Source organism: Vicugna pacos, chromosome 31, assembly GCF_048564905.1.
Source record: "Vicugna pacos chromosome 31, VicPac4, whole genome shotgun sequence".
Classification (NCBI taxonomy): Eukaryota; Metazoa; Chordata; class Mammalia; order Artiodactyla; family Camelidae; genus Vicugna; species Vicugna pacos.
Window position 1 is genome coordinate 21,496,508 of NC_133017.1, and position 13,041 is coordinate 21,509,548.

Genomic DNA, 13,041 nt, shown 5'->3' on the forward strand with positions numbered 1-13,041 from the left:
AGCCAGAAGCTGCCCAGTCACACTCACCTTTGCTTCTTGCTCGTTGAAACTATTAGTGCTGAACATCTGGGCCACAGCCTCAAACGCTGCCGTGAGTGGCAGCATGAACTGCTCATACTGATCTTCATCCTCTCCTGTAAGGAAAACAACCCAGGGTGTGACCCCAGTGTAGAAAAAGGCAAGGTTGTGTGTGTGGGGAAAATAAGACGGTGTGAAAGGCAAGCAGACCCAAGGGTAATTCAGAGGGTCAAAAAATCATCACTGCGCAAACCATCAAGTCCAGGGATGTCCCAAGGGTTTAAAAATTGAGCTTCAACATTAGAGATTCTTGTGTGTATTTATTTTTCCTTAAGTGAGAAGTACGGTCAGTGGAGAAAGGACTGGGTCTAGGGTATGAGAACCAGGTGACACTTGACCTTAAATCAGATCTTTCTTCTTTTTTCAGTAATCTTTCATAAACATAGAACATTTTATAACGTAATTTTAGCAGGATTAAATTTAAATAGCTAAAAATCATGATGCCATTAAGCTTCAGTTGTAAGTCGACCCCAAAGTGCTCACATCACCCCCCCAGCTAGAAAGGCGCTTAAGCCCTCCTGCTTCACAGCTGCTAGTGAAGTGGGGGTGGAAGGGTCGCCGGCCAAACCAGGTGCACTGAGGAATCTCAACTCTCAATCCCATTATTTTACAGATGAGAATTACGAACAGAATTTTAAAACTACTGCTCATCAGATGAAAACTTAAGATGCATCCTGTTATTCTCTTCCAGTTACAGGGACCACGACAGTATGATCAGTTCTTGGTGAAATCAGGCTGTTATTTCAGATAGTTTTGTTACTTTTGAAACAACAGAAAAGACCTCCCCCTCCATCTAGTTTTCTATCCTCAAGTAAAAAATTCAGAACAACGCCAGATTCCTTCACGAGCCTCTAGGATTTACTGCAGTACCTAGATCCACCATGAGGAGACGCCCAAGTGCTGTGTAGAAGGTGGTTCGACACCGCATGTCTGTCAGGTTGGACTGATTGTTAATACCCAAAAATGCAAAGTGCTCGCTCTGAAAAAGAGAAAACAAGTTAAAAAGATAAAAACATGGGCCAGAGGCAGAATGCAAGCCACTATGTTTAGAATGACCGAGCCCTTTCAAGCTAATGGCTATATCATCATTCCTTAAGGGTATGAGGGGTATTTAAAATTAAAAAAATTTAGTCATTGTCACCGGCAGCTAATTTATCTTAGTACGAGAAACAGCAGGTGACGGCTGGTCACGTGGATCCCAGAGATCAGCTGTGACGACAGCAAGTGAAACCCGGCAGTGTGACGGGAGGCAGGGAACAGGCCCTGGAGTGAGAGGCCGAGTGGCACCATGGAGCTCAACTTAAACGTCTCCTTTACACGTGGGGGCGGCTGCGGAGCAGGGTCAGGAAGAGGGGCTAAAACCACTCACTGTGTGATTGTTCAGCATGAACTGTACCGCGCTCAGCTTCACGAGTTTCCTGACACTACTGTATGTGAAGACAAAGCAAGAGGGTCAAGGAAAGTATGCCGCAAACTAAGACTCTTTAATGCAGAATAAGAACTTTCTAGAATCGAGCAGTTTCTTTCGTTACTATGAAGTCCATACCCAGAGATCTTATTTTTCGTAACCATTTGTGTATGACACTGGAAATGGGGAAAAGAAGTGTGTTCTCTTCCAAGCAGCATTTAACTGATCAATGAAAGCACACCCACAGCAAACTCCCGTCTGCAAGAAAATAGACAAAACCCAGCAGTTCTCCCCACGAACCGTGAACATCCTAGAGCAGCTTTTCTCAACGGGGCTTCGAAGAGAAAATTAGGCCCTGAGAGTCTGCCGAAGGCATCCACTGTGTGTGGGAAATTGGCTTCTCCCCTATGCATTTAGAGTGGGACTAGCTACGTACAATCTTTGGGAGGAAGATTAAGAAGAAAGTCATGTAATTTTCAGAGTTTGCTTCTCTTGCAGAGCCCTGGTTGTCACAGGCTGTCTTGGAGCAACTCAGCCTCTACAGCAGACCTGGTCCACGGCGACAGGAAGCTCTGCCGCCACTCTCGTGGCAAAGCTTGCAATCAGCCTGCTTCTGCCAACAGGCTGACAGACAACCCAGATGGACTCGGCTACCACCTGTGCTAAAAGCGTGGCTACAGAGAGAGTGTATCTACCACACCGACCCGTTGGGTGGTTTTACATCTTAGAGACAGGGGACTGCCAGCTTGTGAGCTGGCCCGTTTTTAGGGTCTGGGATCATTCCTGGGGTCTACGTGGGTATTGCCTTTGGCTCCTAGGACAATGGAGGATACTTAAGGACACATAAAGCTAAATGGAAGTTTTATGTGGAAACAGCAGGAGGCCATGATTTCTGAGGCCACGGCGCTCTACAGGTCCTGTTTTGAAAAGGATATCCAATGGAGAGGTCATTGAGAAGCTGTAGTGTCTTGGAGGTGATTGGCTCACAGCGGCCCCAGTACTTCAGGTTGGTGATGCTGGAGGACAAAAAGAAGAAAAAAAGCAAGAGACACTTTTGATATGCCTGGTTTCCTTGAGGGTTGGGAGAAGAAGAAAATCATCCATCAAGAATCACCACACATCTGCATCACCAATTCACAGACATCACAACCACGAAAAATGGGTATAAAATCTCTGTACTTACATTTGGTTGACTAGAAAAATTATCCTTCAGATAATCTTCACTACTTGGTTCCAAAGCTACACTGGCCCATACCCAGGCCCTTGGAATTCTGGGGCACTCCAGGGCTGATTTCTGCAGCAAGGGTAAGAGATTTCTGCGGCAGTGATAACATGCAGACGTATGCAATTCTGCACCTGCACCATCCACTGTCAGCTGCAGAATTCTAGTAGCCCTTGCTTCTGGATTCTTGGCTGGCAGAGTCCTTTAGACCCCCATTGCTTTTGCATCTTAAATTATTAACCAGCTCATGGATATGAGTGTTTAGGATTGGGATGGTTGGAAGGAGGCAAAATGTCACAGTGCACACAGCCCTGGGTAATTTATTTGGCTCCTTGTGTGTGCTTTGATAAACTGAGCTCCTAAAAAGGGGAAAATGCAAACAAAGGGGCATAACTTTAAAAAAAGGAAAAAAAAAAAAAAAGAAGAAGAAATAAAAAAGGGCCAATCAGGAGCTCCAACTTTGATGACAATTCAAACAACAGCACTAGATTTTGGAGATTCAAGACGCTCAAAGGGTGTGATGCTTTTCAAGAGGAGTAAGTAAGCCTGTTTTAAAGTAGGGCTCCTCTCCTCGGGGGCACACCTAGCGGAAATTGGCACCAGAAAGTGAATGCCCACTCTGGGCATCCTGAGCAGGGCGATCTGGTGAGAGGCTGGGCGCCAGCCACTGGGAAGGAAGGCCTGTTTTTGCTAATGCCGCGACGGGGCTTCACCTGTGATTCCACAGGCTGCAGGTGAGGTTCCGCGTGAACAAAATTAAATCCTTGCCTGTACAAGCCTGGAATGCTCTGGGGCCGGGCCATATCTCTAAGCACAGCTTGTCACACACTCAAATGCACAATTTTCTGACGCAAACGATCAATGCTGGAATACCAAGGCACTGGCAGCACAATGCCAAGATCACATCTTACAGTTGCAACAGGATTGCAAGGGACTCTTGCTGGTGGCAAGCCAGAACACTTACATTTTCCCTATGAAGACGCTTAGGACCATGGTCTCATCGTTCAAGCCCAGAACTTCGGAGAGTCGGCGGTACAGCTGGTGGGGCGTTTAGGGAGAAGAAAGAATGGATTAGAAAAATAATATCCCAGGACCACTTTTGTCCTCATTCAGGAGGTAAGACTTGAGAAGAAAACGGACAATAATGCTGAGGAGGTCTTAGGGTGGCAATGAGCTGGCTTCTAAGTGCTACTGAACACGGGAGAGACGCCGAGCTGTCTCACCAGTCCCTCTTCGACCCTGAAGCTGAAAACAGTGCTGTCAAACCTTCTGCTGTTCCAAACGCCAATTTATGTACAGAGGCCGAGAACTGTCAATGTGGGGGAGACCAACGGATGTTTTGATTGGCCATCATTTAAGCACATGAAGTACTAGAAAAATGGAACCAATTCTTTGATGAGTCTCTCAAACTTCTACTAAGAGAAATGATTTGGATCATCCGATAACATAAAATCTGGAGACTGTGTCTAAACTGTTAGCAGCCAATTCTCTGAATCAGAAACTCCACAAGCAAAAGTGAGAATCAAATGGGGTCAACGAAGAGCCTGTTACCTTAGAGGACTTCTGCACCTGGTCCCCAATGTAGATCTTACGGAACTGCTCAAAGAAGCTCAGCATGGCCAGCTCCAGCTTCTCGTTCCCTGCCTGGGCCAGGCGGGAGTCTGTCAGGTTCATGAGCTGGAGCACCCTGGGGGAACAAGAGCAACGGTTCTCTCAGCAGCAGGGTATCCTGGGCGCTGCACATCAGGCCCGCCCTGAACAGTCACACGTCTCCTCTCGTCACCCATTCCCCTGGAGAGGCATTCTCTGCGGGCTCTAAGCTCCACTGAAGAAAACAAGATTGTCTACTTCTGCCCCACAGGAAGCAAAGGCGAGGCAAGTGAATGACTAGTTAGATGTTTAAAACTTCCTGTCCCCTGTGACTCTGGACAGAAGCAGAATTTGTAATCACTTAAAAACAGTGGGAAAAACACTACAACTAATGGTCATCCTTGAAACGTCTGTGAGACCCTGAGTAAAGCAGTTTATTTTCCGAGTCCTGGCTCATCACCCATAAAACGAGGGAGATGGGACTAAACCAGTGGATCTCAGTCTTTTTTCTCATGGAGCCGTGTAAGGAAAGGAGACACGTGAAGGAGAATGTTCACAGGCAGGTAACACTTCCAGGAACCAAGAGCAGAAATGCCACCTGTGACTTCACCCCTCTTCCCCAAGCCTGTCCCCCCAAAAGAAGGCATACTGGAACGCAAGTGAGTGAGTGCTGAACGAACGGGAACGATGTTATGACCAGTGAATCATCTGACATTTTGATAGTGTGAAAATAGGTAACAAACTATTTGTGACATCATGAGCGAATCTGACTCAGTCTTTGCGCTGCAACACACAACTTGAGAACCAGTATACAAGACACTGTGTAAACTCCGTTTACATTACAACACACACAGAGCATCACACCAGGCTGCAGAAACAGAAAAGTGTTAGATTGTATTCCTATTAAATCTTTGCTCAGCTCTTCAAAAAAAAAGCCAGTGTGACATGCTGTGGAGACCGGTCAGGCTTAAGGCACCTAAGGACAAATGGGCATCTGACAAGTAAAGTGGGGGTTGAGAGACAAACGGGGATTTTCAGAATAAGAATAAAAATTATGCACTGAAATGTCTGGGGACCAATAAATTCTAAGGCATGATGTAAAAATGTATTTCTCTCCAAGGAGAGCATCTGAAAGTTGCGAATGCTTCAGGGTGCTGGTTCTCTGCAAGGTCACAAAACCATTTTCATCAAGATACTAGAACAGTATCTGCCCTTTCACTCGCATTCTCACATGAGGGGTGCAGTGGGCTTTTCCAGAGGCCACAAGATGTGTGATTTCACAACAGACTGAATGCAGCAGCAGAGATGAGAGCCCAGCTGACTCCTACTACGCCCGCCATTATAACAAGGTCACTTTCTCACTAATTTCTTCTGAAAAAATAGTTTATTAAAAACAATACTGTATGCTGACATGGAATGGGCTTACTGCTATTTTTAAAAGAATTAATAAATATTTCAAAAACTTCTCAGTTTTACTCTCTAATACCTAAGTATTGCTAGATATACTCACGGACACAGGGGCTCTTCGAGGGCCTCAATACTTTTTATTCTGAAGGTACAGAGTCCTGAAGAAAAGGTCTGCAAACCTCTGCAGTAGGGTATTTAAGAAACCCTGCCTTTTTACTTCTATGTCAAGGAAAGCTTCAGAAACCACTATATGCTCATTTACAGGTTTTCAGTAAGATGAGAGTAACACAGACACAAAATCACTTGAAACCCTGTAGGTGGAAAAGTGTACGGTAAGAGATCTGAAAGGCTGTAGAAACTCTGTAATTCCGTCTTTGGGGATATTCTCCTATTAGACGTCCTTGGGGGAGGCAGACGCAGCCCACATTTCATTCACCTGGAGACAGTGCCCTTGAAAAGAACTAAAGGTTACTCTCCACCCTGCATTCTAATACTCCTAATTCTGTATCCGTCGTTTCCCTGCTCAGTCACTACAGATGGCTTTTCAGTAAGAACTGTGGGCAGAGTTCTTGCTGTACGTGTAAGAGGCTTGAAGCTGGGCCTGAACAGTCCTCCACTGTCACGGGCAGTTAGCTTCATGAGGTGACGTTCTAAAAGTGGGCAGGAAAGCACTAACAGAAGCACGTCGAGTTCCGGTGGTCTCAGGGCCCAAAGGGTGGGCGGGTCACAGCGGGGCGACAGGAGTCCTCTGTGGGAGCGCTTACCGACACACAAGCTCGCCGTCCATAGCATCCTGCTCATCGGTGCTGGCAAAGGAGACTCGGCCACCAATCACCGCGCCGATGATGTACACCAGCCACGTCAGCCTTCCTGCAGCAGGAAGGGGACCCGTTAGTGTCACCTCCAGTGACAATTTCACGAAAAAACTTCCTCACTGTGAGGTTCACTTCTTACTATGAGCTTCCTTAATCTTAGGAACACCGAAAAAGCCACGAAGTCGGGCTGTTCTGACAGCGCATAGCTACCACGCTGGTCTGGTAAGGCAGATGCCGGGGGGAAGTGTGCCAGGTGACCAAGGTCCCCCTGTCCGACAGGGCCATTATTTTTTGAGGGCAGTACTTCCTGACAGGTAAACACACACGCTGCTAGTATGATTTCTGTTGCTCTTCCTGAGCTCCCAGTGGCACTTTTTATTATCAAACACTCTTTTGTGTATGTGGAGCTAAGTGATGATGGAAGAAGTCTTCTGGGGGGAAGGCGAAAGAGAGGTGGCAATGAGTGGAAGGGCACTGACGGCACGTCCTTCCAGGCCCCGGCCACGGGCCACTCACCCTCCTGCACTGCAATGTCCATGGGGCTCGCGCTGGCACTCTGGAGCAGCTCCTGATAGGACTGGGCGGACTGGTCAAACAACTGCACGAGAAGCGCACACGTCTTCTCGTACTCACAGCGCCCGATTGTAGACAGCTGGTCCAGCTGCTGCTGGACCAGACCCGTATCCTCCAGGGGATCTTCCAGTCCATCTCTATTCCCAAGGGAAAAAGGGAAGGCGCTCTCTTAAAACATGCCTGCTGACTTCCCCATCGCGGCAGCCCTCCTTCGTCTCCGCTTAGCCTCCACGTCCAATCACACGGCCCACATCCCACATCCCAACACTACTTTTTACCAAGGAAGGAAGATGGAACAGCAGGCGGGCTGACGCCTCACTCCAGCGTCAGGCCCCCGTAGGAACGTCCTGCTTGTGCGCGTCCAACCTTTCAACTCCTGGTCCCTAACACTTGCCTGCCTGACCCTCTCAGTCCTACGCTTCTCGCCCCTGCAAGCTCTCGGTTCTTAGCCCCTCGTTTATTGTGACTGCAGTAAACTTTGGGACTACAAGTATCCCTTCCCTTGTGTGAAGGCATTGTGACCAGGTGTGTTTTGGAACTGAGAAATGCTCAGATTTATGGGGGGCCAACACGATGTTTCTACCATGTAACGTGAGCCCTCGACGGGCTGTGGCACATCAGATACACTATTCCTGTAGTGAAATGTATAGATACTGCGACTAGTCATACTAAGTAAAACTTTCAAAACAGACTATAAATGGTCTTATATTAGCACGTGTCAAGTTTCGCCACCAAATGAGTTCTGTGCCAGACTTAGGAGGAAATTTAATGTTCACATCTGAGACCTCAGAACCGCAGCTGTGGCACTGTGGATCTGTGCCAGGTCTTGCCCTACCGACTGGTTCCTAGACTTCGTTGACTGTCGTCATCTATAGCTTATAAACGTTTCTCTCATGATGGAAGAAAATTGGTGGCAAGGACAAACATACTGATGCCCTCGTATTTAGACACGAAGCAGCTACGGTCGGAGAGACAGGGAAGTGAACAGCGTGTTGAGGAGGAAGACTCTTCTTTCAGATCTGATGCTCCCATCAGCTACTCTGCTGACGAGAAGCGTGAGAAAACGACCGTTACGCAGCGTTCGCTCCCGTGGGACTGGGATCAGGTCTGCTGGGGGTCTGAGCCCCGGGAAGGCCGGCGCCGGCCGCCCAGCTCGCTCACCTCAGGATGATGTGCACAGACTCCAGGCGGGACGTGATGTAGGCTTTGGTGACCTCGGGCGTGTACGTCTCCAGCATGTGGGGCTCTGTGGCTTTCACATAGGGCACAGAGGCTGCCAGCCGCTGCCACAGGCTCAGGAGATAATGCACGCTGTTCGGGGCAAACTCCCAATGCTAAGGAAACCAAGACAGGAGGCACAGTTCTCGATTTTGTACACAAACACATCAGCCCCCTGGCACTCGACACGCAAGATAAAGACTTTCCTTAAAAAAAAAAAAGATAAACTTTTACAGGCTTTTTGGTCTGTGTACAGCAACCAGTCTAACATGCTTATTGGTGTTTCAGGGGTTAAGCATCAGATGAGGAGAGCTGTCCTGCGCTGGTCGTGCAGGCCCTCTCAAACGTCAGTGCACATGGGAGTCTCGTGGGGAGGCTGCTGGAGACGAGGGTGCCAAGGCTCCACCCTGGACCGAGCGAGCCAGAAATTACGGGGCAGGACCCACGCCCCTGCACTGCTCATCACGCCCCTCAGACAGTTTCGAGGCAGGCCGTAAACCTGGCGGACCTCTGCCCTCCACGTGACGGAGAGGGCGCTGGCTCCCCTCACTCGTCCACGTGGCGCCCTGTCCCAAGCCTGCCTCTTTCGGGGGGACCGTGAGGGATTCTCCCTGCTGCGAGTCTAAAAATTACTCCTGCAATTCCCTCATGCTCCTCTAAGCACACCCTGTGAACTTCTGTAGCGAAAATGAGCAGGCTGCGACTGTAACTGCTCCATGGGGCTGTCCTGTACTTCCCCACACTTCTGCCAAGGGAGAAAATCCTTGCAAGGTTAACTAACACCGGTGAGCGACTAACTAACACGGGAGGGTCCGACGTTTCGGGAGAAGAGACAAGCAACCCAAGACACACCTGCAGGCTGGTCACCGTGAAGTTAGCGATCAGCCGGATGACCTCGGGGTAGTTCTCCACCTTCACCAGCTCTCCCAGTTGATAGTTACTCTTCAGCCGGGCCAGCAGTCTGCAGAACTCGTGGTAATTGTTTGGGTCTGATAAACTCTGGGGACAGCACATGGAGGAAAATAAAATGTCAAGTGTGACTCACGGTGCTTCTTCCCAAGTGACGCCCAGGACAGCATGAGGAGGGGGGGACCTGCTTTAGCTTCTGAGCTGCAGGTCATCACTTGGAATGACAATGTTTAAAACCGATTTTTTAAAAAGTCACTTTTAAAAGGGATGGGCACATCTATTATCTCATCTGTTCACAGAAACCACCCTGTGAGACGGGGGGAGTTGTTATCCTCAACGGGAAGAGTCTGAAACAGCAGCCCAGAAGGACCACAGTACTGCCCGGAGCTGTAGAGCTGATTGATGGCAGAGAAGGGGCACGATCTACGGTGTGACTGGGCTGTCTGCTTCCCACCGATCAAGGGGAAAGTAATGAAATTTTCATTTTCACATCTGTCAGGTTTATCATGACGCACAACTACACCATAGTGGCACAGTGATACAAATATTTCATATATTCTATCATCATGGCTACAATAAACTTATTCCCATATTAGTATATCAATGTATTTTATTTCTTTAGATATTTCACTTGTTTATCAAAACGCTTTTGGTTTGTTTGCGTGTTACACCAGCACAGTTGTTTCCTTACGTATGTCCTGCTCTATTAGAGAAAAAGGGCAGATTTTGTTCTGTTCACTACTGTGTCCCTGCAACATGGTGGATAGCTCCACACATTCGTTGACTGAGTAAGTTAATTTTTAAAAAGAAGAACAGAACTGAGTATATTTAAAAGTGAACTGCTTTGAAAATATTTCCTAGCATGGAGAAGTGACACTTAAAAAAAAAGTAGATATTCACTGAATCTTTGGGACTGAAAAAGACAAAAAGGGCAACTGAGTTACGGGTTGAGTATGTGAATGAGAACTATCTCCTTCTCCCACCTGAATGCAGTTCTTTACACTTAGGTAAATACTGCACTTTCAAAAAATGCAAGCGAAAATAAAAAACAAACTTGAGATTCTTAATTTCTCGGGGGAAAAATGACGAGCCCTCACCTTCTTTCCCTTCCAAGTGATCCCTTCCCACAACTCCTGCATTCCTGAAGCGAAAGAGCACACGCTCCTCTTTGAGTAAACATTATAAACACAGACAAACAAACACAGATGCACTTAAATCTTCTGAAGGACGACAGACCGGACTGCGTTCTAGGATTTCTGCTGCGTGTGATCGCAAGACTGATTTCCTTCGGAGTCATGACAGACAGGCATGTACTCATTTCACACACACACACACACACACACACACAAATAAATTCTCAAAAATCTTACCTGTGGATTTTCCAGTATTCGCTTAACACCATCCACAAGATGAGAGAGGAACTTGGCCCTCTCCGCGTTGTTGAACAGGGATCTTCTCACTGAGGCGATCTGTACTAGGCAGGAGAGTACCTGAGGAGGGCACGACCCAACACAGCGATCAGAAAGAGGCTACTGCTGTTTCCACTGCCTCTTCCCCGGCTGTAAATATTCTTCTTTACATACGCCACTAACTCTGTTCTTTCAACCCCTGCTACTATTGTAATGATGCAGAAAGATCAAGGAGGGTGCAGCTTCGGATAGCTGAAACAGTTTTATTAAGAGAAAAATAAAAAGAGCATTAAATCCAAGTTGATCGTAACAACTAGTGAGATCCACAGTTTGGGAGTCCGTTTACATATTATTCTTTGACCAGCCTACAGCTTCTTTGATTCGCATTTAAGATATATAATTAAAGCTAGAAAAGCCAGTTCTTTTCTTTCCATTTCATTGAGGCCTTTGGCTAACCGGTCTTTGCTACGTAGCGCTATCATGAGATGATCAAGTCAGATCTGACAGTGAAAGCACTTCCCCTTTCCCCACTGTGTAGATATTCATATTCTCTGTTTGCCCCTCCAGACAGATCTATTTTCTGCCTTCCTCCATCCTACTCTGTTTCTGGGAAGCTGACCTCTGTTGACTAACAACAGCCAAGCTCCCTTGCCTTCTTCCTTCTAGCTGGCTTCAACCACTGGAAGTACCAGCAGGAGATTAAGTGCAGGAAGAAAAAGGTGCCCCCTCGCCACCCCTAGCTGGGCCGTGGCTGGCAGACTTCCTCTATCTTGGCTGGACAGCCCTCCCCAAGCTGCAGTTTCAGCTCCAGGCTTCCTTCCCCTGCCCCTGGAGGTCCCCACTATTGCTAGCCCCACTCTGGGGGGTGTACATCACCACCCTTGTTGGAGTCCCTTAATTTTGCCGACCCCTTTACAGTGCTTTCATTAATTACCCCTCTCAAGTGTGCTATCTTTTCCTAAAGTAAACTTAATGATACAAACAGCATGAATCCATGTTTCTGCCAGAGTGAAAGCCTGTATTTATTTGAAAAAGTACTGCAATGACCAGGAAAACGGTCTACTGCAGAAACACTATGCAAAACACCCATTCACTTCACTGTGTTTTTTTGCATGTTCTGTACAACAGCAATTTACACTAACCATCTGCATACTAGACCAACATCGTTTAGGACCTGCATGAATTTTCTGAGAGCTGAGGAAGTTAATGATTGCTTTAAAGGAGAAGTGCAGCATTGCCAAGAGCTTTCACACGTTATTCAGGGTAAGGATGCAGATCCGCCTTCCCAAAGCAGAGTCCGTGGATCACTCACGTAACACGCCTGAGGGATTTTCAGACGTTTTCTTAGTGGTGACAGTCTTCAACTAGACCATGTAGGGTGAATTCCCCACACGCTATCCTACTGCAACCTGAGGCATAGTACAAAGTCAGATAAAAGGTGAGACCCAAAGAGCCTGACACCTGCAGCAACTTGTCATTAGACAGGGGCAGTTTAGAAGTAATTAAGACTGTACTGTGAGAACCTTTAGGTGACGAAAAGCTTTACCTCCAAAGGCACTAACCCTAGTCCTTCTCTCTGTGCTTCTGTGGTTTTGTACAACAAAACGAACATAAAGCTCATTCAGCACTGCTACTTTCTAGAGACAGAAACTACGGTCCTGACTCACCAGAGGTGAAAATGAAGGAGGGATGGAATGATACAGGTCAAAAAACAGCTGCAGAGTTGAAGAATCTAAGAACGCTGAAAGAAAAAGAGCACTTTATTGAGTACATCGCAACAAGCGTACGCTGGCACTGCGTTCATCAGGGAGGTATCTTTCTGCTTTCCTATCTTACACAATGTTTATTGCCTTCGAAAGTGATAAGCTAATAGGGGCTTTTTGTTTTCTTCCTTTCTTTCTTTTGCTTTTTTTAAAAAAAATGTTTATTACGAAGTTTATCTGTAATCAATTTCTTTAAAAATTTTTTTTTCTTTTTTCTTTGCAGGGGGGAAGTAATTAGGTTTATTTATTTATTTGATTTTTCAGTGGAGGTGCTGGGGTTTGAACACAGTACCTCATGCATGCTAGGCATGTGCTGTACCAGCTGAGCTATACCCGACCCCCCTCTCCTTTTTTTTTTAAAGCATTAGTTTTTAACTCCTCTAAGAAACAGATTCATTCTTCTGATTCTCAAACAACTTAAGACAATCAGGACTCTGCTCACAGCAAGAATTTTCACTCTTAGGAACACGAAAACAAGCGTCAGCACAAGTTCTTTTATTTGATTTTGTTTTTAAAGCTGGAAATCCCCTCAAATGAGTAAGACATCAGAAATCTCTAGGTGATTAGTGCAAGGTCAAAGGCACGTCCACCGGGAACCCAGCAGTTAAGAGTTCTCCCAGGCTGGGGGGTCTGTAAGACTCCTCCAGCA

The 13,041-nt window shown here is 46.9% G+C and overlaps 1 protein-coding gene across 4 annotated transcripts in view; it reads right to left on the bottom strand.

Moving 5' to 3' along the window:
• XPO7 (exportin 7) overlaps positions 1-13,041 on the bottom strand; it is a 73,075-nt gene that overhangs the window by 11,993 nt on the left and 48,041 nt on the right. For 3 of the 4 annotated variants that reach the window (XM_072952719.1, XM_072952717.1, XM_072952720.1), the window contains 12 exons: positions 12,297-12,370; positions 10,591-10,710; positions 9,164-9,310; positions 8,255-8,427; positions 7,037-7,230; positions 6,470-6,575; positions 4,260-4,395; positions 3,673-3,746; positions 2,419-2,502; positions 1,448-1,508; positions 949-1,057; positions 28-134 (listed from right to left, as the gene is read on the bottom strand). In XM_072952719.1, the coding sequence (XP_072808820.1) occupies positions 28-134; positions 949-1,057; positions 1,448-1,508; positions 2,419-2,502; positions 3,673-3,746; positions 4,260-4,395; positions 6,470-6,575; positions 7,037-7,230; positions 8,255-8,427; positions 9,164-9,310; positions 10,591-10,710; positions 12,297-12,370 (1,385 nt within the window). Of the gene's footprint in view, positions 1-27; positions 135-948; positions 1,058-1,447; positions 1,512-2,418; positions 2,503-3,672; positions 3,747-4,259; positions 4,396-6,469; positions 6,576-7,036; positions 7,231-8,254; positions 8,428-9,163; positions 9,311-10,590; positions 10,711-12,296; positions 12,371-13,041 lie in introns of all 4 variants that reach the window. The other variant, XM_072952718.1, reaches the window with a different exon arrangement.